Source organism: Vigna radiata, chromosome 5 (assembly GCF_000741045.1).
Source record: "Vigna radiata var. radiata cultivar VC1973A chromosome 5, Vradiata_ver6, whole genome shotgun sequence".
Classification (NCBI taxonomy): Eukaryota; Viridiplantae; Streptophyta; class Magnoliopsida; order Fabales; family Fabaceae; genus Vigna; species Vigna radiata.
Genome location: NC_028355.1, coordinates 24,428,718 through 24,448,344, shown reverse-complemented (window position 1 = coordinate 24,448,344; position 19,627 = coordinate 24,428,718). Strand labels below are relative to the sequence as shown.

Here is a 19,627-nt window from a genome sequence, read left to right as displayed (position 1 = left end):
TGGCCCTTGAAACTGTGCTGTGCCGTGACAGAAGAAATCCTCCTTACAAAAGGAACAATAGAAACACATAATGAAAGAAAATGCTCAAAAACAGATAACCGAAAGGAAAGCTTTAGAAACAGAGTAATATCGACAGATTTCTGAAAGCAGACTCAGGTCTATAGAAGTTTGAGCTCAAAGCAAAGTAAAACCACCTTCCTTTCCTTTGCTGTAAAATTAACAACAAAAACAATATCAGAGTTCTCAAAAGTGATTCCAAAAGCAATGAATTACGAGAAGAATAAGATTTTATATCTGAAATTAAATCAGGTCTGACGATGCTGGGAGTTTATCTTTAAAAATAATATTATACATATTTACAATGTAATTAACTTTTAAATTATAAGCGTAACCATAAGCCTTTCTTATTTTTTCTAAAAAATCATACATAATAATTTTCTATTAGTTGAGAATGATTGCGTAAGTTAAAAAATAAACTCTTTCTGAAAATTGGTGGGCCGTTTATACCAATTAATCATATGAATTCAAATTTTTAGAGACTAAAAATTGATGTCATGAACAAAATGTTAAATAGATAGATAATTATTTGTTTTAAATATAATAAATATTTAGGTAATTGGAAGGATAAATACATAATAAATCTAACACCACATGTCCAGAATCTTCAGTTAAATAAGTTTGCAGTTGTATTAATAACGCATTAGTTATTGGCAATCATTTCAGTTTTACTTTACCGCTTTCTTTTTGTTGGTGCGAGAGCAGGCAGACTAGGTGGAGGCACGTGATGTTGTGAGAAGAGAAGAGAATGTCAAAAGCTGTGAACACTTTCCATGTGTACCCCATTTCTACCATTACCATACCTCAAATCAAAGTGCGTGCCATCTCACTCTTCTGCCCTACACTTTAACTTTACATCTAGAAAACTCGTATTTAAATGTATTAAATTATGTTGTTAAACTTTAGTATATTCACTTTTAATCAAATTCATTGGATGCGATCCAGTTGAAATCACATTACATTACGAAACGGACAAAATACGAGGTAAAAAAGGAACAACAAATTTATGTTGCAAAAGACGAGGAGGGACAACATTACTCATCCCATGCCATGCACGGTGGGTAAAGAAAACAGCGGAAATATAAATTTAAAATTAAATAACGGTCATAATATGATCTCATCTCATACAAACAAACAAACGAAAGAAATAGTAACAATGATAAAAATAAATAAATAGTAAATTACAAAGGAAAAGACGAATGGGTCATCATCACATACACACACATCAACCGAATAACAAATCATGAATGCTGCAAACACCAATTAAACTTCCTCTACACTATCTCTCTCCTCTTTTCCGTCAGCAACTAGTTCGTGGGGTTGCTCCGGAACGACCCCAACGCCTTGATAGCCGCTGCTCTCAGTATGTACTGGTGGTATGCCGCCGCCGCCAACGCTCCCACGAACGGTCCAACCCAAAAGATCCACTGCAACCAAATACACCACACATTATCAGTTACAAATCAAAATACCACAACCATGCATACACGTCGGGCTAGATTCTCACATGGTCATCCCAAACTTTGCCATTGTTGTAGATGACAGCAGCTCCGAAGCTCCTGGCCGGGTTAATCCCGGTACCGGTAATGGGTATGGTAGCCAAGTGAACTATGAAAACGGCGAACCCAATGGGCAATGGAGCCAACACCTGCACAAGACATTCTTTTATTACTAAAAAAGCTACATAGACCCATGGTCCGTGAGTGAGGAACGAGAAAAGAGTGAAGAAGAACGTACGGGGACATGAGAGTCACGCGCGCTTCTCTTAGGGTCGGTGGCAGAGAAAACGGTGTAGACAAGCACAAATGTGCCGATAATCTCGGCACCGAGAGCAGTGCCTTTGGAGTAGCCAGAACTGACGGAGTTGGCACCGCCGCCGAGGGAGTTGTAGGGGTGCTTCATGAAGGCCTTGACCAACCCGACGCCGCTGATAGCACCAAGGCACTGTGCTACAATGTAGAGAACAGCACGGATGAGCGAGACCTTGCGCGCCAGGAAAAGGCCAAAAGTGACCGCTGGGTTTATGTGTCCACCTGTGTTTGCGTTGATAAGAAGTCAGAAACCGTAGAAGAGAAAAGAACAAAAGAGAAACAGAAGCGGTGGGTTGGGTTAGGGTAAGAGTAAGGGTAGGTGTTTACCAGAAATGCCGGCGGTGCAGTAAACGAGAACGAAAATCATGCCACCGAAGGCCCAAGCTATGCCGAGAAGGCCAACGCCATCACAAGGACCGGTCTGTTTCTTGTGACCGATGACGGTGGCGACGGTGACATAGAGGAAGAGGAGGGTGGCGATGAACTCGGCGATGAGGGCTCTGTAGAAGGACCAGAGCTTAATCTCGGCGAGGTCGATGAGAGGGGCGGGAGGAGGGTCGAAGTAGTCCTTCCTTTGTTGACCCTCTTCGGTGAGTTCTTTGGACATTGTGAGAGAGAGAGAAGAAAGAGGTTATGTGAAAAGATGATGATGAAGAAGAAGAATGATATTAAGGTTGGGTTGGTGGGTTATAAGGAAAAGAGAAAAGGGTAATTTGGGTATAATATAATAAATAGAAGAAGAAAAGGAAGAGATGGAAAGAGGGTGTGGGACAGGGTGCAGAGCAGGAGCATGTGAGCGCTAATCATCTAAATGGGTAGCCACAGCACAGAGGTAGGCCTCATCTCATCTTCTTCTGTCAGCCTGGCATGCAATGCAACCCCTACCACAACGGTCATCTTTCTCTCATTTATTCTTTTTTTATTCACGCAATTCCAATTTCAATTTCACCAAAATGTTCCTCATCATTTCTTCTGCTTTCCACTGTGGTCCCTCTCATAACGTACAACAACAACAACAACTGCTTTCAGGACCAATCATCCCCACTCACCACCATCTCTTTCCTTTCTTTAACGTTCAAAACTATCTCATTTCCATCCACTACAAAACCATCATCATTATCATATGCATTTACAACTAAACATTGCTTAAATAATATTTACTTTTATAATATTATTAATCCATCACTCTTAGACCAAATGCTATAAGGTCTTAGTCACACAAAAACAAAACCACTAGTATTTTATGCTTCTCTTCTCAGTTTACAACCATGATTCAACTAATCATAAAGGTAAGATAATAAGTATCTAGCGGTTTTAAGCAACAATTAAGATCAATAATGATTAACTTAAGTTAAAGTAAGATCATTACTATTTAAACTTTAATTAAGTTAACATTAAGTCAAAATTTATTTCAAAAATTATAAAATATAAATTAGTTACATTTAATACACATTTATTACAGTTTGTCGAATATTTACTAACTTTGTCATCAGAATCACTTTTATAGATATAAACCCTAAACAAAATGAAGTGATAAACAGTAACAAACAATTTAGTTAGACGTAATGAATTTAAAAAACTTATAACCTTAATTTCACAAACTAAAATAAAATTAAATAATCGAGGAATCAAATGAATCGGTCAATGATTAAGACAATTAACTCTAATATTAAACAATTTAAATGTAAAATAGAATTATTATCAATTGGATTATAATTAAATCATTATTAATAAAAACTTACTCTAAAATCTATATATATGATTTAAGATAAAGATACGGTTTTTATCATATCATTAATATCTGAAACATTAAATTGATTTTTACATAAATTTAATGTAAATATTTTTTCAACAATTTGAAGGAACAAAAAATATTTAGAGTTAAAAATAACTTCACATCCATAAACAATGTATTAAACATTATACAATTGACCTTGATCGTATGTTTAAAACAGTTTTCAAAAACTTTACCTAGAAGCTAATATGACTTGAAGATATTTTTATTAAAATTATCCATTTAAGTAATTTAAAAGAAAAATAGACTATTTTAATACTTTTTATCATTACATCTGATTCTTTCTGCCCTAACCAATTATATGTTTATTTAAAATTAACATGCTATTTTTTCTTCTCAACTTAAATAACTTTGTTTAAAGGAAAGCTGATTAAATTAAAGATTCTTTTCACAAAACATTGCTTCCACTCTCCATTACGTTAATCTAATTCTCAAACTCAGAATTCAGGCCTGCTTAGGATATACTTTCACCACACCGCATCATTACATAATTATTTTAAAACTTCATCATTAGAGTATAATTCCATCGTCCGTATTTTTAATTTTCATTGCAAAAAATAAATTTCAAAACATTAAATCTGCTTTTGTTAAAGTGGTCCCTGTCTGTGCATTTTCAGAGTCTATATAATAAAATCATTCGTGCATTCTTTTCACCCAACCAAGTTACACTTGGATAAATTTATTTATATTTTTAGAGTATATTTATCGTCACGTGTGTGAATGTAACTTTTTTTCCTCATTTATATTGATTTTTTTTATCCACACGAAACTATATTTACCTTTTACCAAAGTTTGAAACTAAAGCAAGCCACCAAAAAGTGTTATAAAGATGATAAGAAATATGTTTTTGTGTTGATTAAAGAGGATTGCACATTAATTATAATTATTTTGTTAATTTTATCATTAATTTTTTAATATTGTTTTTTGACCGGTCAAATATACCAGTAATGTCATTATGGCAGTAGAAGAAGTGTAGAAAAGTGAAAGGGTGAAGCAGTAGAGAGAATATTATTATATGATCAAAAGCATATTATACAAAAAGATCACTTCATGTGACACTAGCTGGCACACAATAGACCTGCATGCCATTCTCCACCCAATCACTTCTCTGTCGATGTCAAGGAACAAAACAATTTAAATAACAAAGTAAAGCTCTTTTAATTAAAGTTTTAAAGTTTTAAATTATTATTATTATTATTATTATTAAGAAAAACATTCATCATTAATTATAATGGCATATATAAAAGAGTTTATAAGAATGTCATCATAATTGATTTATGTATAAATGAAGCAAATTCCTGCAGATATCTTTCATCCATATGAGAGATTGGTACAACTAAGAAGCAAAGAGAAGTATCTAAGTAGAGCATCTTAAGAATGGTATTAAATTTAAGAATTATATTTTATAAAAAAAAACATGGGAAGAAGTTGGTGTATCATGTCATCATGTCATAATGATAAAGAAAATTATTGATCAAATTAAATTCTTAAGTGATCATCCTTTAAATTTAAAATTTAAAATTTGAAATTCAAATAACAAATTATAAAAATGTAAATATTTACAACATTCGTTCTTAAAACGAAACTTGCAAGAGTGTCATGCTTAGCTGTTTAAATAAAAGTAAGAGAAACTTGTGAATTTTTCTTTCAGACAATGATATTTTGACAACACTTTTTTGATAACTTTTTTTACAATGGGACACGTGTCATTATTTTATTGGTCTATTTAAATTTATGTTTAAAAAATATTTAAAACGAACAAATCACAAACTGTCACGATATGTTGTCAAAATGTTGTTAAAAAAGTGTTGTTAAAAGAAGTTTTTCCTTTAGATTTCAACTTAGATGCTCTTATGTATATTTTGGGTATGTTAAGTCTTTCCATAAAGATAGATACACGAGAAAAATATAAATATAATAAATAAATAATAATTCCTACATACTAAAACTACTCTATACACACAATAATTTATAGAAGTTTCTCTTATAATTTTTTAACTTTCTTTTAACTTATATGTAAGCTAATTTTAGCTTATAACTAGTGTCGTATACTTATTATTTGGTGACATGTAATGTCAACAGCTTCTGTAAAAGAAAACAAGAAAAGTTGATGGCAAAGACACGACATCTTTAATGAAGGATAGACAACATTTTTTGACAACATTTGAACATCATCATATGTGTCATTGTGTGATTGGTTGCTTAAGGGAGTTGGTTGATGCTAAACATAGTTGTTCGCAACCTTTTACGCATTAGAAAATACCACTTCACATTTGTTTAAATTTGTTTGGAAAGAAAAATATAAGTTATTGAATCAACAAAATAGAAAGAATGTTTAGAACTAAGGTCTTTGTCACTTCGTAGAAGCAACTGGTCATGAGATGTTGATTAAGGTGTGCTCTTTACTTTCGAGCACATGAAAGGATTGAAAGAGATATTCAGTATTCCTTTTCGGACAGCCGTACTTGCATGGTGGTTCTTTAGGAAAATATACAGTTGATGTCGTGCAAAATTCCAAACCTTCAAGCAACCTTTTTCTGCCATGCTATGGTGTTGTTTTGCATTGTTTGCTTCTTCCTTCTTTTCCTGGTTTTACTTTATGTACACCATGAAAGGCAAGGCATCAAAATCTAACACCAGTTCAATACAAGGACGTTATGTGCGGTCGAAACGTGTCACAATCCAGTTTATCTGCAAGGTGTAAAAGAATAGTCAAATTTTGATAGGGGGGAGAGAACATTTTCTAGCCTAAAACAGCAGCATGCAAAGGTATCTTACAATGTTGTTTTCGGGTTTACTCCAATAAAATCCTTGAATAGCAATCACGGCCATGTTTGAAGATACAAGGACAAATATACTCAAAGAGTGTTTTCCCATCCACTCCAACACCGCTGTCAAACGCCTCTGGCCATGAACATCTACCTACAGAAGGGTAAATGTATAACGATATAATCATATTGGGCTTCAAAGAGAACATGACAACCCTGATCAGAAAATGGAACTAGCTAGGGAAAAAAATGTATGTTGCAAAACACGATGCATGCGGCAGGAATAATGTAATGGAAGGTAATGACGAACAAAGAACACTCGAGCCAAGAATTAAACTTGATCAATGATATGAGGGGTACTCCGAGTAATATGTAAGCCATTAGGGACGGGATATATAGTGGGGTCAAAAGTTTGAAAAATTGCAGAGATCATGGGTTTAATCTGCATGCTAACATAGTACCCAGTAAATAAAACAGGAACTGTCTGTCTCTGTATAGTTTTCTCTGGTACTCACCAGGTAATATAAAGCAATGAATGTGAGACCAGAAGCTGCAGAAGTTAGTAGCATATAACTGACGGTGTACAGAGCTTTATTTATTGGAATGCCTGAAAACACAAGGTAAAAAGGGTAAAAGAAAGATCAATATAAACTTTCTATGGCATCAACGAACATAGAAAGAAGTTGATTTGATAAAAACCCGAACAAATATGATTATGAAGAGAGAATACGCGACTTATTATTAGTAAATAACTTCTAGTGTGCGTTCCACGAACAGAAGATTCCCACACACGGTTTACAGCACGGACCTGTTAAGGCCAGGAACAATCCAAGAGCCAAAAGGGAAAGGGAAAAACACATCCAGTTGTATAGGCGTTCTTTGTGGTCCTACTTGTCAAGCATACATAAAAGAAAAAGGTCAGTTGACTAAGCACACTACCAAACAACCAACCAAGAAACCAAATCCACAATTTACGGTACTTTTGTGTAGATGATTTAATGACCAAAACAATCTACAAAGGGACGTGCACTATCAGATCATAGTTAATTTTTAAAGAACTCATTGAGAACACTAAATTTTACAGCCTATTGAGGTTTGGAAAATTGATGCTGATCTCACCTGTAGGTGGGCAAGAACGTGACCATATTGAAGTCCAATTATGCATGAAACTGCTGCTGTTATGGAGCTGTGAACACGTGAAGATAATTATAGACTATCATCTATCACTACCAGTCAATGTAACTCGAATACTAACAAAAAACCTACGACCTATCTATATAATTTGCTGTTCTATGAATATTTTCTTGCCATACTATCAGTAAAAAATCTGTAAAGAACGTGAGAACCAGGAATAAGTATGTAGATTATCAACATCTACAATTTGTTCTATAGGAAGAAAACCTACTAGTTTTTCAAACAACAGAAACTAGAATACAGTAGAAGGAACTGATATAGAAAGCTAATAACAGTAACAGAAACTTGGCGTCAGTCAGGTAAGAATGACTACTCCAAAAGAATAAATGCCTATAGATGAATATCATCTGAAAGCACATCACAACTTGGTCTTCCCTAAAAGATAGAAACCTTGAAAACACTAGTGGAAAAAATGTTTATGGTATTGAAAGATGCCACAAAATGCAAAAGATGCCTCCAGTTGCACAGAGCATAATTGTCTCTGAACTTCATAAGATAAAAAGGAAACTCTATATAGGAGGACTTTAACTGATAGAGTCACAGGGAAATATTAGCAATTTATACTTATCACCTTAAAATGCCTTCTGGGTCAAAAGGAGCATGACACCATGAAGGTGACCTATCTGAAACTTGACCCTTAGACATATTGCACTCCTGGAAGTTAGAACATCAACAAGGAATTAACATGTCACATTATGCTGTAAAGCCTTGAACAAAAAAGAAACGGAATCAACAATAACATACCCTAAGATTTCTGTAAACTGGTTTTCTATACAGATGGCCTAGACCAAGTATGTAGCGATCAATCATTCCTGCTGAATTACAAGCAGGTCCAAGATCGCCTCTCACTGAACAATTGACCTGATATTGGGTTGAGAACATTGTAAGCATAACTACATATTTTGAATTCCACCACCAGTATACAATAAGAATTTTAAACAAGAATAAGCAGGTGAGATTTTTGAGAATTAATAAGCACAGGACAGCTATCTAACCAGTAAAATTTGAAAAGAATTCATGAAATCAAATTCAAAGCAAAAATTGAAGCAAACAGAAGATAGGAAAGTGAGAAATGAAGGGTGCTGAGTCTACTATCACCGTGTAAATATCACCACCACCAATAGGAGGCAACGAAGAGGTCGAGGCTGATACATCAAACTGCCAATCTGGAACATATAGACCATACAGTAATCCCGAGTAAAGTGCCAGCAATATTACTACAACAAACCTGCATAAAAATATTTGTACAAAGATGAGAAAATGAGTACGAATACACTGGATGTACTAGATAAATATAACTTGGCAACTTCATGATATGTTAAATGGACTAATCCTGCCATTTAACTTTAATTTTCTACTAAAATCTGTGGGTTGAGACTTTTAAATTTGGAAAGTGCCCGGTTGTTAAATTTTACTTTTCAACATCATATTGCAGCAATGGGTGCCTGAAATTATACTTATCAAGGATGGTTTTGATTCAGAGACGATCTTGATTAACGGGGCAATCAGATATCGACATATTAGGCTCTCAAATTTAATAGTTATGACATGAAAACCTTACCCATGCCAGTAGTAATTTTTGACGAAATTTATATCTTTCAATCGAGGAGGTGGAAGCCAAATCTCGCATAAAGCTGCAACAATGTATCCAATAGATATCCTCTGGATTCATAGATCATCATATCAAATTCGTTAGCGACCTCAAATAATATGCATAAAAAAAAAGTACGGATATCAACCATTAGTGACGAGGTAGAGTCATACATCACAACTACATCAGATACATTTCTTTGAACTATCAACTTTCAGTATAAAAGTAATCAACAACTCACAGGGGATCGTGTTATGGATGATTTTACCTGTAAAATTCCCAACCACCGAATTCTTTCAAGGTCAACACCAAAAGTCAAGGAAGTTATACCGTGAAAATAGCCACCTGAAATGAATAGACAATGTTTATTAGGTGAAGAAACTAGAACGGCAGAAAAAACAGTTGTGAAGTACGGCAAAGTTAGGTGAACATAGTTGAAGTTCACCAACACGGTTTTGTGCAGTCATAACATGAAACAATTTTATTGAAGAATACGGTATCATGACAGCGTGGACACAAAAGAGTGAGTGAAAAGATATTACCTTGAAGAACAACACCAAGAACAAATAGTTTGACTGCTCTAGCGAAAGCTTTGCATGTAGCTTGTGTTCTCTGCGGCCTTCTCTGACGTATTGCGGGGAAAAGAAAAAAAAAAAAAAAAGAGGCTTTAATTAATTGGATTGATCAGAAAACGTTATGCGAACAGGAGTGGCATGGGAATAGGCACCTTATAAACGAGTGCAAGAGAAATTCCAGCAATGAAGAGAAAAAATGGCATGACGAGATCAGCCAGGTGAATCCCATTCCAGGGGGCATGAGCTATGATGGGAAAGAGGGAACCCCCGTAATCCACCAGTATCATAAGCTGAAATTCAACAAAGGGAAAGCCTTTTTTCAGTTCACAGAAAAAAAAAAAAAAAAAAAATAAGACCTTTTTCTTGTTAATTTGTCTAAAAAGCAAAAGAAAGAAAGAGTGAAGGAATCGGATACAAAAACAGAGAGGCCGCGGAAGACGTCAAGGGAGGCGATTCGGGTGGGTCTGGTGTTCTGGAATTGAGTTGGCTCCGAATCGTTGAGCAGCAACGGTTGCGGATCAGCCATTCGATTTTAGGTGCAGTGATAGTATTCTCCGTCAAACTACTACTGAGTGTTTGAAGAAAACAAAAGGGTGTCACTCCAAAACTCGATGGTTGAGTTTGGTTTGCGGTGGTGAGAGTTTTGACTTCGTTTCTCCCTAAGATGCGAACGCAAAAAAAGCTTAGGAAGCTAGGAATATGCTTATGCTGTTGTTGAATGTCTTTAACAGCGTGGCAGCTAGCAGACTGAGTCCCTTGGGATTGTTTGTTGAGTACTAACACTAACTACAACTCTACAACTACGCTTCCACCATGTCATTGTCCCATTTTAGACTTTTCTACCTACTACATCTCCTTCAACAACTATTCAATTCATTGCCTTTTAGGTTACTGCCTTCTAATAAAAGAAAATCTGCCATTTAATATGTGTTTTGCAGTCTTTCTTGAAGGACCAAATATATGAATAACTATTTAAGAAAAAAAAAGTCTATTCATTTTCACCAAACCGTCAAGTGATTCATGATCACATGTCAAAAGGAAATTCATAATGATTACTGTTTTTAAAAAATATTGCACAAGAAACACTTGTATAAAATATAAACTAAAGTGGTGGGAAAATGGCTTTGTAAATCCTTTCTGAATTAGGTAATCTTGGTAATTGGTAATTAGGTAAGAATTAAGGGAGGAAAGGACATAAATATTAGAGTAGCTATTTTGGAGCCTGATTAGTCTTCTGGCTACCCCACAAAAGAAAATACAGGTGACAGACATGCAAGACTTTGTTCTGATTCCATTTTTTGTCAATTTGCACTTCAACCTTATCGCCTTGTGATCCAACTTTTGGTTCTTATCAGGATTCCAAATATGATAATCATACATTTTTTATTTTATGTATCTTATTGTATATATGTAAATCTATCACTTTCATTCATTAAATATGGAAATGTGTATATTTATACAGCACAGGCCATAAGAAAATAATTTTACGGACAATGATATTTTAACACGATTTTTTTATATTATTACGTGTTAAGATGTGATTAGACGATTTTAAATTAAAAAAAGTTGAGGCAGGGGTATATTTAGAAGAGAAAAACCAAAGTTTGTTTTTAAATTTGAAATCGACCAACCACATTTTGACACGTGTACAATGTCAAAATAGTGTTATAAAATGGTGAAAAAATTTTATTTTCCTAATTTTACAGTCACATCTTCTTCCATTTACTTAGCAGTAAAGAGACAGTTTGCTTTCAGGTATTTTGTTCTTTGAGTTTTACTAACTGAGATAACAACTTGATTATTACACCAAAGATCAAGGCCGGTCACAAAGGCGGAGTCATCAGAGACCAGAAACAGCACCGCGTTGGCCACCAGTTTGGGCGTCATCCCTCCCACCAGTTCCGGCAATCTTCTCGCGCCTCCTCCTCGTTCATCCCTCCCAGTTTACAAGTCAACGGCTTTGACAACCCATTGGGTGAGACCCAGTTCACCCTTATCCCGTGCTCCGCAAGCTGCATGCTCGTCGATCGCATCAAACCCAACACCGCGTGCTTCGTCGTGATGTAGTCAATCGCAATTGGATCACCGCGGCTGCCACCCGAGCTCCCCGTGCACACTATGCGTCCCCTCACGCGCCACTCCACCATGGCTCGCGCCGCGTGCTTCACGCACGCCGCCATTCCGCGTACGTTCACCGTGAACAGCCTGTCGAGTTGGGACATGTGGAGCTCCGCCACCGTCTGTTTGGAGAGACTACCGATCGCAGCGTTGCTGAACATTATGTCCAGTTGACCGTACGCTTTGACCGTTGACTGTACCAGGCTTTAAACACCAACGTTCCTGAAAAATAACGTTAGCATTTCTAGGAAACAAATGTAATTCTTTTTTATAATCAATTAGAAATCGACTGAGGACTTTGTGTTATTTTTTTTTATCAGAAACCAAAAATATAATAAAATAGCTAATTAGTAATAAATCGTATTTTGAAATATTTATAAAATTAATTCAAAATTAAAATATTATCGATAAAGCCCGAAATATTATCATGTTTGAAACCCTTTCATTATGAAATTTTGTATAAAAATCTTATTACTGGTTAAATATTTTATTTCATTCTTTTATTTATTTTCGTTTAACCACTTCTAATTTCAATTGAATAACTTCTTTTAAAACAAAAAAAAAAAATACCATAAACTAAATACAAAATTTATATATAAATACAAAAACCTCGCATGCAAAATTTATATACTAGTTAGAAAATTATTGGTGTTGTTGGTATATATGTGTCAGTGTACCTGTGAAGCTTTTAAAGTTGAGTCTACAGATATTAAAGCACCACAAATAAAACAAAAATAAAAAAATAATTGAAACATAGATTATTTTATATAATTTTTTTATCATTTTGGACTTTTTTTTTTGTATATTATCCTTTTTAACCAAAGTTTATAGCAACACACGACTCTCTTGACAAAGACAACTGCATTGAGTGCATTATTATTGTAACAGGCAAAAGACAAGCCATAATAAAATTTAGTACCAGTGCTTCACATATGAAATTATTGAAATTTTATACGTCTTCATCTATCAGACGACAATACCCTGTATCTCAGAAAAGTCGAATGTTTTGAATCTAAAAATAAAAAAAATCATTTATTTTTTAAGATTGATATTTGCCCTCTAATAATTTTAATAAAATGACAATGGTGGAATATATATATATATATATATATATATATATATATATATATATATATATAAAAAAAAAAAAAAAAAAATAGGCTCTTTGGTTCATGGACTGACCCCAAAGCCTGCTTCCTGGGCTTTCGGCCTTAACCACAGGCACAGACAAATCCACTTCTTCCTGCACCTCCATATAGTTTTTTCCATAAATCTATATTAAAAAAAAATACCTTTACTTTTTTCAAGAAGAAGTTGCTAAAATAGATTGTATTTCTTTTAGCATTTTTGTACTTCTTTTTTTATTAAGGATTATAGTCTACAATATATAATTAAAAAAAGAAGAAGTTATGATTATACAACTAAAACTTTTTTTTTTTGAATTGTACAATCTAAAATAAGTTATGATTTACACAATTCATAAATTTTTATACAATGTGTGATCTAAAACATATTTCTTGTGAGTTATGGAAATGCAATTCAGATATTATGTAAATTTAAAATATATTTCAGGTTAATGTTTCTTTTGAAGGTAAAATTAAAAAAAAACATTCCAAATTATTATATAATATAAAAATACATAACGAATTGTATACTTCATAGTATATTTTTTAATTGCAGAATTCAATCAATGTACTGAATAAACACATACGTTGGTTTGTAATAGATTTTTTATAATGTTATAATGAAAACGATAGGAAAAGAGAAAAAGGAGAAGTGGGTCTGGATGTGTGCCTTACACACGAAAGCGCATGCCAGAACACATTAAAAAGTGTGCAATCATGTGGATGTGGCAAGGCTTCTTTTGTCATTTTCTACTGTTCCAAACTTTTTTGCTTTTTTTTTATTAGTTTAATTTAATGTGGACTTTATTTCACCACACTCCCACAAAACTTAGTTGCCAAAACAACCACATAAATGTACATCCATTCCACTAATAAAACAAACATTACAATTTTCTAAGATTTCTAAGTTTCAACCTGTTTTTGTCGGCAATGGTCAAAATAGACAACTGAATAAAATCCATTTATACATTTTTTTTACTTCCTTTTTAAATCATTTGTTATGAGAGGTTCAAAATATTTATTTTTTATTTTTAATATTGTAATGGTTTAACTTTATTAATTCAATGAAAGGAAGAAGGGTTAGGTAATGGTTGGTTTTATTTAAGTAAAGAATCTGTTATATGTTCTGTTTTGTTCTGTTCTCTCTCTGTTTTTTAGATAGAAGCCACACATGGATAGGCTTCTGTCATCGCCTTCGCCTCCTTCCGTCAAAACTTTCACCAAATCTTTCCCATTTCTCATTCCATTTCAATCTGCAACTGCAAGAATCAATTTATCTCCTTTAACACGTTCCGACTTGAAGAGGGTCACCTCAATTTGTTGCAAGTATGAAAACCCTTCTCTTTTTTCATCTTCCAAACACCCCAATGGTTTCCCATCCATTTCCTCTTCTCCAGATCGCCCCCCACCGGAACCCCATTCTCTCAATCAAATCAAAACAGTGAATGTTCAAAAGCCAAAGGTATGATTATGCCTTCAGCAATCATTGTTGTTAAGCACTCTTTTTTCTCTCTCGTTTGTGTATCATTGGTCATTTTCAAATTCATGTTTCATGAGGATAGCTCCATTTGATTTTTTTTTTTTTAATTAAGGATTAAAAGAACTCCCTCAAGGGGTGATACAGTTTTACTTTTTAAAATGGCAGTTTTTATTTTTCCAATTGGAATTTGATGTGTGCTAAGGGTCAAGAATCGCCTTTACAAACTTAAGATCAAGAGCCTCGTCTTGTAAAGTTAGTGAACTGATTCTTTCACCGTTTGACCTGTATTCCTGCTTCTGTTTTTCTACTTCTTTTCTAGCGTGACAAACAAATCTATGACCCTGATTTGAAACTAGGTATAAGTTGTTAACTTCTTAATGGTCTAATATTCTTTTTGTACCTTGATGGCATGACCAATTTATGCCAATAAAACATGATCATCAAGTTTAGTGTGGGCTATATGTAATTGAATATAGACTTGGATATTTATATATATGTGTGGCATAATTTCAGTTTATTCTTTAATTTTTTTGTTTTGGATGATATTCTTCGCGATAGTGTTTTTTGTCCTAATTATTTTTTAAATTCTGCTGTATATATAGATCTTAACAAAAAAAATTGTCTCAGGCAATACCAGCTCGGATTCTTATCACACTCTCTGCTCTTGCTTTGATCTTAATCCAACCTGCTATTGCACCAGCAGCTTTTGCAACCTTTCAAACTGCTGCGAAGACTGGTGGTCCTGCTGCAGCGGCCGTCGGTGGAAAATTAATCCAAAGCGAGCTCCTAAGTAGTGGTTGGACTGGTTTCTTAGCTGGGTGCTTGCACACACTATCAGGGCCTGACCACCTGGCCGCCTTGGCTCCATTGTCAATTGGTCGAACCCGAATGGAGAGTGCTGCTGTTGGAGCCCTTTGGGGTTGTGGCCATGATGCTGGTCAGGTTCTTTTTGGGTTAATATTTTTAATCCTGAAGGATCAACTCCATATTGAAATTATCCGAACTTGGGGCACTAGAGTGGTGGGTCTAACCCTGCTAGTAATCGGTGCCATGGGAATTAGAGAAGCTTCAGAAGTACATACCCCGCGTGTTGCTTTAGAAAGTGGTGAATGTGAATCAGTTGATAATCCAACAGTAGGGAAAAAGAAGATTGGATTTGCTACTTTTGCCACTGGAATAGTTCATGGACTGCAACCGGATGCATTGATGATGATGTTGCCTGCCCTTGCTCTGCCCTCTCGTTTAGCCGGTGCTGCGTTTCTCATCATGTTCTTAATTGGAACTGTGATTGCGATGGGAAGCTATACTGTGTTTATAGGTTCGTGTAGTCAGGCACTGAAAGATAGAGTACCTAGGATAACCGAAAAGCTCACTTGGGCTTCTTCCCTTATTGCAATAGCCCTTGGATTGGCTATCATTGTTAGCCAGTTTTTTGGGTTTAGTTTGTATTAAGTTATCTTTAATCAGCAATGTCCTTTTTTTTCCCACGAATGGTATTTATAAAAGGTAGATTCTTTAGACAGAAAATTGGTTGTCAAGAGGAAGTACATCAACGAGACAACTTGTGTAATTGGTTGTTAAATATCTTCTTTGCATTTGAATGTGTATATGTAAGTTTTCTGTTGCTGAGAACTTTTGTCTATATTTGTCTAATTGATCTTATCACTACTGTTGAGTTATATATGTATGATGATGAGGCCTTCCAGTTCACTGCAGTATGTCATTCCTACATTTGTGTTTACAACACAAAAACAAGATGAAAATTAATGTATTTTCTGATTATATTAAAGGAAAAACTTCTTTTAACAACACTTTTTTAACAACTTTTTGACAACGCATACGTGGCAGCTTGTGATTGGTCCGTTTTAAATATTTTTTAATCATAAATTTAAATAGATCAATAAAATGATGACACATGTTCTGTTATAAAAAAAGTTGTCAAAAAAATATTATCAAAATATGATTATCCTTACTATAATTATAATATTTTCGAGGGCTCTACCACCACCATCCAACCATTTTCTCTTTCCATTATTATGAATGATATTATAGTGGATTAAAATTAATTTGGGAAAACTAGAAAATCAGATATATAATTAAATCATTTTTACTTTCTGTCCCTTTGAAATATTATTGACCACCTTTTATTAATCTTTGGACCATGTAATCACTCATCCACCAACCTTTTTCTCTTCTCATTTTTTCCTATTAAATGTTATTATCACCTATACATTAATATTCTCTGATAACAGCTGAATAACATATTAATGAATCAAAATTGTTTAATTTAAAAAATAGAAAAATCAAATATACAATTAAACTATTTTAATCTCAACCCCCTTTCTAGTCTGACCGATACATTAATATTTTTGTGAAAATGATTGAATTATATTACACTGGACCGAAATTGTTTAACTTTAAAAAAATAGAAAATCAAATATATAACTAAAATTTTGTATAAATAAAACTAGAGATATGAAAGAGAATTTAGGCCTAAATAATTATAATTTAGTTTATTCAAACAACTCATTATAATTGAGAAAAAATAATGAAGATTCTTAATTATGTGTTAAAATGAAAAATGTCAACAATTAACTGATGTTGAAAAATCAATTTAAGAGAATAATTGAATTCATAGTAAAAAAATGGAAAATAGTTATATATATATATATATATAATACTTAATATATTTTAAAAGAGTTAAGATGATTATTAAGAACATATCGGAGAAGATTATATTATCATTATATTTTATAGAATATTAAACTAAAATAAATGCATTTAATATCTTACAAAAATAAAGAAAAAGAATTTCATGATTTTTTATTTGATGAGTATGTATCATCCTATAAAAAAATTTGCTCTATGAATTAATAATAGTAAATCATGTTGAATTATATTATAAAAATAAACAAAAATTAAAGTATATTATGATTTGTAACTGAAGAACATCATATCAAAATTTCTACATTGATAGAAAGAGTTATGAATATTTTTTTTACAAATCCAGAAGTAACCGGCGATGGTGATAAAGTAGGCATATGGAAGAGCTTTTATGGTGAAAATACTCGGAGAAACTAAGATGACACAGATTCCAGAATAGACCATTCATCGGTTTCAAATATCAAGGACATAAACATGAATAGACCATTCATCAGGAATCCCTCTTGAACGTGACGCATTTCATTATTCATATTCATCGCCAAACTCAAAACCTTATCTCTGCATTAGATTACTGCCTGTGATGAAAGAGAATCGTAACAGAGGCAAGAACGATAAACAAAGTCCCAGAAAAACAAAACTCCACAAAAGGATCATTTTGTATAAAATTATGTCATGTTCAAAATATCATACAATTAAAGTCTCTATGCTAGACTTTTTGGGTGTACTACAGACAGGACAAACTTGTAGAAAAGGCTCACAAGTTTTACACGAACAGAGATGCCTGCAAGGAAGAAACATAAAACACGATTTTTGAGAATTACAACGTTTGCAATCCATTGTCTTTTTCCTAATTTCTTCAATTTCTCCTACCCCACCACGCCTACCTCTCTTTTCTCCTGTTCCTTCCCCCATTGATGCTGTGATTCCCACGTTATCATCGCAACACGACTCTGCATCCTCTGATGTCATTCCATGCACCGCTCTTTCTTTCATCCGTTCTATGTTGTTATGAAGACACAATACCATAGCCTCGTTTTCCTCTGCCACCTTTCTCCACGATTCCTTCTCTACCTCCAACCTTGTCAAAAACTCTTTCAACTCCCTCGTTTTCTTCGCCGCTTCCACTATTTCTTCATCTTTCTGTCTCAGTAAATGAAGAGCATTCCATTCCATCTTCTTCAATAACTCCGCCATATGCTGTTTTCTTTGCTCTTGCAGAAAAACTCTCAACTTTTCATTCTGAACAAATACAAAACAAACGCCGATTAACACAATCCCAAAATCACAATCAAAGTTTTTACAAACTTAAACTAGCAAACAAATTTCTCAAATTAATGAAAAAAAAAAAGAGTCAAGTTCCTTAACATCGCAGATAAAAACAACCGATGCAACCACAATTTCCGTGGCGTGGCGTTGTGGTGGTGGATCTCCCATGTTCCCCGCCGGAATCACGGGCATTGAAGTACTAAAACCTTAAAAAGTTTTGTAATGTAACACAAGCAGAGCAATCAGAGCCATCAGAGCAAGCAGAGTTCCTTAATATACGAAACTAACCTGAGATCTGATATAGTGATCAATCTCTCTCTGTTCATCAAGTTGAGTAGCGAAGCTTTGATGAGGATAGGAGGCTAAAGGTTGAGCGTTATGATTGTACTTGTGGAAAGCATTCATCTGGGCATTTGAATTGGAAAAAGAAGAAAAGACGGGATCAACAAGAGACGTGTTTTGAGTCATCTGCCTAGCTTGGTGCAGCCATTGTTGTTGCCCTGATTGCTGCAGATTATGCTTATATTGTTGAGAATTGAAAAACACCATCAAATTGTTTGAACCATAAAACTGCGCTTCAATTGCCATGGGGAGATCGAAATCCAATAAGAAAACGATGAAGACATAAGAAATAAAGAAGAAAAGGTTTTCACGAGATCCCCTTCTTCACCGCATTGGGTTTGACTGCATGGAAGAAAGATCCAAACGCATAAGAGGCAAGAATGAGAGAGAGTGGCAGAGCATGGTGTGTGACGATACATATTTATAGTTGTATGAGAAAACAAAGTTGGAGAATAAGTTAAAAAGATTTGAAATAAATTAATGGATAGATTTGAAAGAGGGAAATGGTAACTGAAAAAAGTTGAAAAGGAAACAGAGAAAAAGGCATAGGATACTGCAATTTCTCTCTCTCTTCTTTTATAACTTTCTTCCTCTTTTCTCTCAATCTATCTTATAAGCATTAAAAGATTGGAGTGTGGGACGCGGTAAGCAAACACTCACCACATGCTTTCCATTTCAATTTCTTTTCCAATTCTCTCACATCAATAAACATGTGAACGTCAAAAAACTTTACCCTAAATATTTCTTTTTTTAATTTCATAATTCTATTCTAATAAATAAATATTCGTCAAATCCTTTTTCACTAATTTTAACTTAAAACGGTTTACAAATTTCCACTTCAG

General features: G+C 34.0%; 3 protein-coding genes and 1 pseudogene across 3 annotated transcripts; 1 reads left to right on the top strand and 3 right to left on the bottom strand.

The window, feature by feature from the left end:
• Positions 1-1,119: 1,119 nt before the first annotated feature.
• On the bottom strand, positions 1,120-10,568 carry LOC106761912. Its single transcript, XM_014645529.2, has 17 exons — positions 10,207-10,568; positions 9,944-10,081; positions 9,759-9,840; positions 9,485-9,561; positions 9,187-9,287; positions 8,724-8,853; positions 8,370-8,486; positions 8,197-8,279; positions 7,551-7,617; positions 7,240-7,318; positions 6,947-7,038; positions 6,442-6,585; positions 6,330-6,354; positions 2,196-2,489; positions 1,795-2,090; positions 1,565-1,705; positions 1,120-1,484 (listed from the first exon to the last, which is right to left on the bottom strand). Exons 1-17 carry the CDS (start codon positions 10,315-10,317, stop codon positions 1,365-1,367), a joined length of 2,097 nt encoding a protein of 698 aa, XP_014501015.1. The 5' UTR covers positions 10,318-10,568; the 3' UTR covers positions 1,120-1,364.
• Positions 10,569-11,423: 855 nt separating this feature from the next.
• LOC106760508 lies at positions 11,424-12,115 on the bottom strand (annotated as a pseudogene).
• Positions 12,116-14,122: 2,007 nt separating this feature from the next.
• Positions 14,123-16,192, top strand: LOC106761252. The gene is made up of 2 exons (XM_014644782.2): positions 14,123-14,495; positions 15,141-16,192. Exons 1-2 carry the CDS (start codon positions 14,205-14,207, stop codon positions 15,963-15,965), a joined length of 1,116 nt encoding a protein of 371 aa, XP_014500268.1. The 5' UTR covers positions 14,123-14,204; the 3' UTR covers positions 15,966-16,192.
• Positions 16,193-17,803: 1,611 nt separating this feature from the next.
• Positions 17,804-19,295, bottom strand: LOC106761463 (probable BOI-related E3 ubiquitin-protein ligase 2). Its single transcript, XM_014645016.2, has 2 exons — positions 18,732-19,295; positions 17,804-18,416 (listed from the first exon to the last, which is right to left on the bottom strand). The coding sequence occupies exons 1-2, from the start codon at positions 19,029-19,031 to the stop codon at positions 17,862-17,864; spliced, it is 855 nt and encodes a 284-aa protein (XP_014500502.1). The 5' UTR covers positions 19,032-19,295; the 3' UTR covers positions 17,804-17,861.
• Between the last annotated feature and the right edge of the window lie 332 nt (positions 19,296-19,627).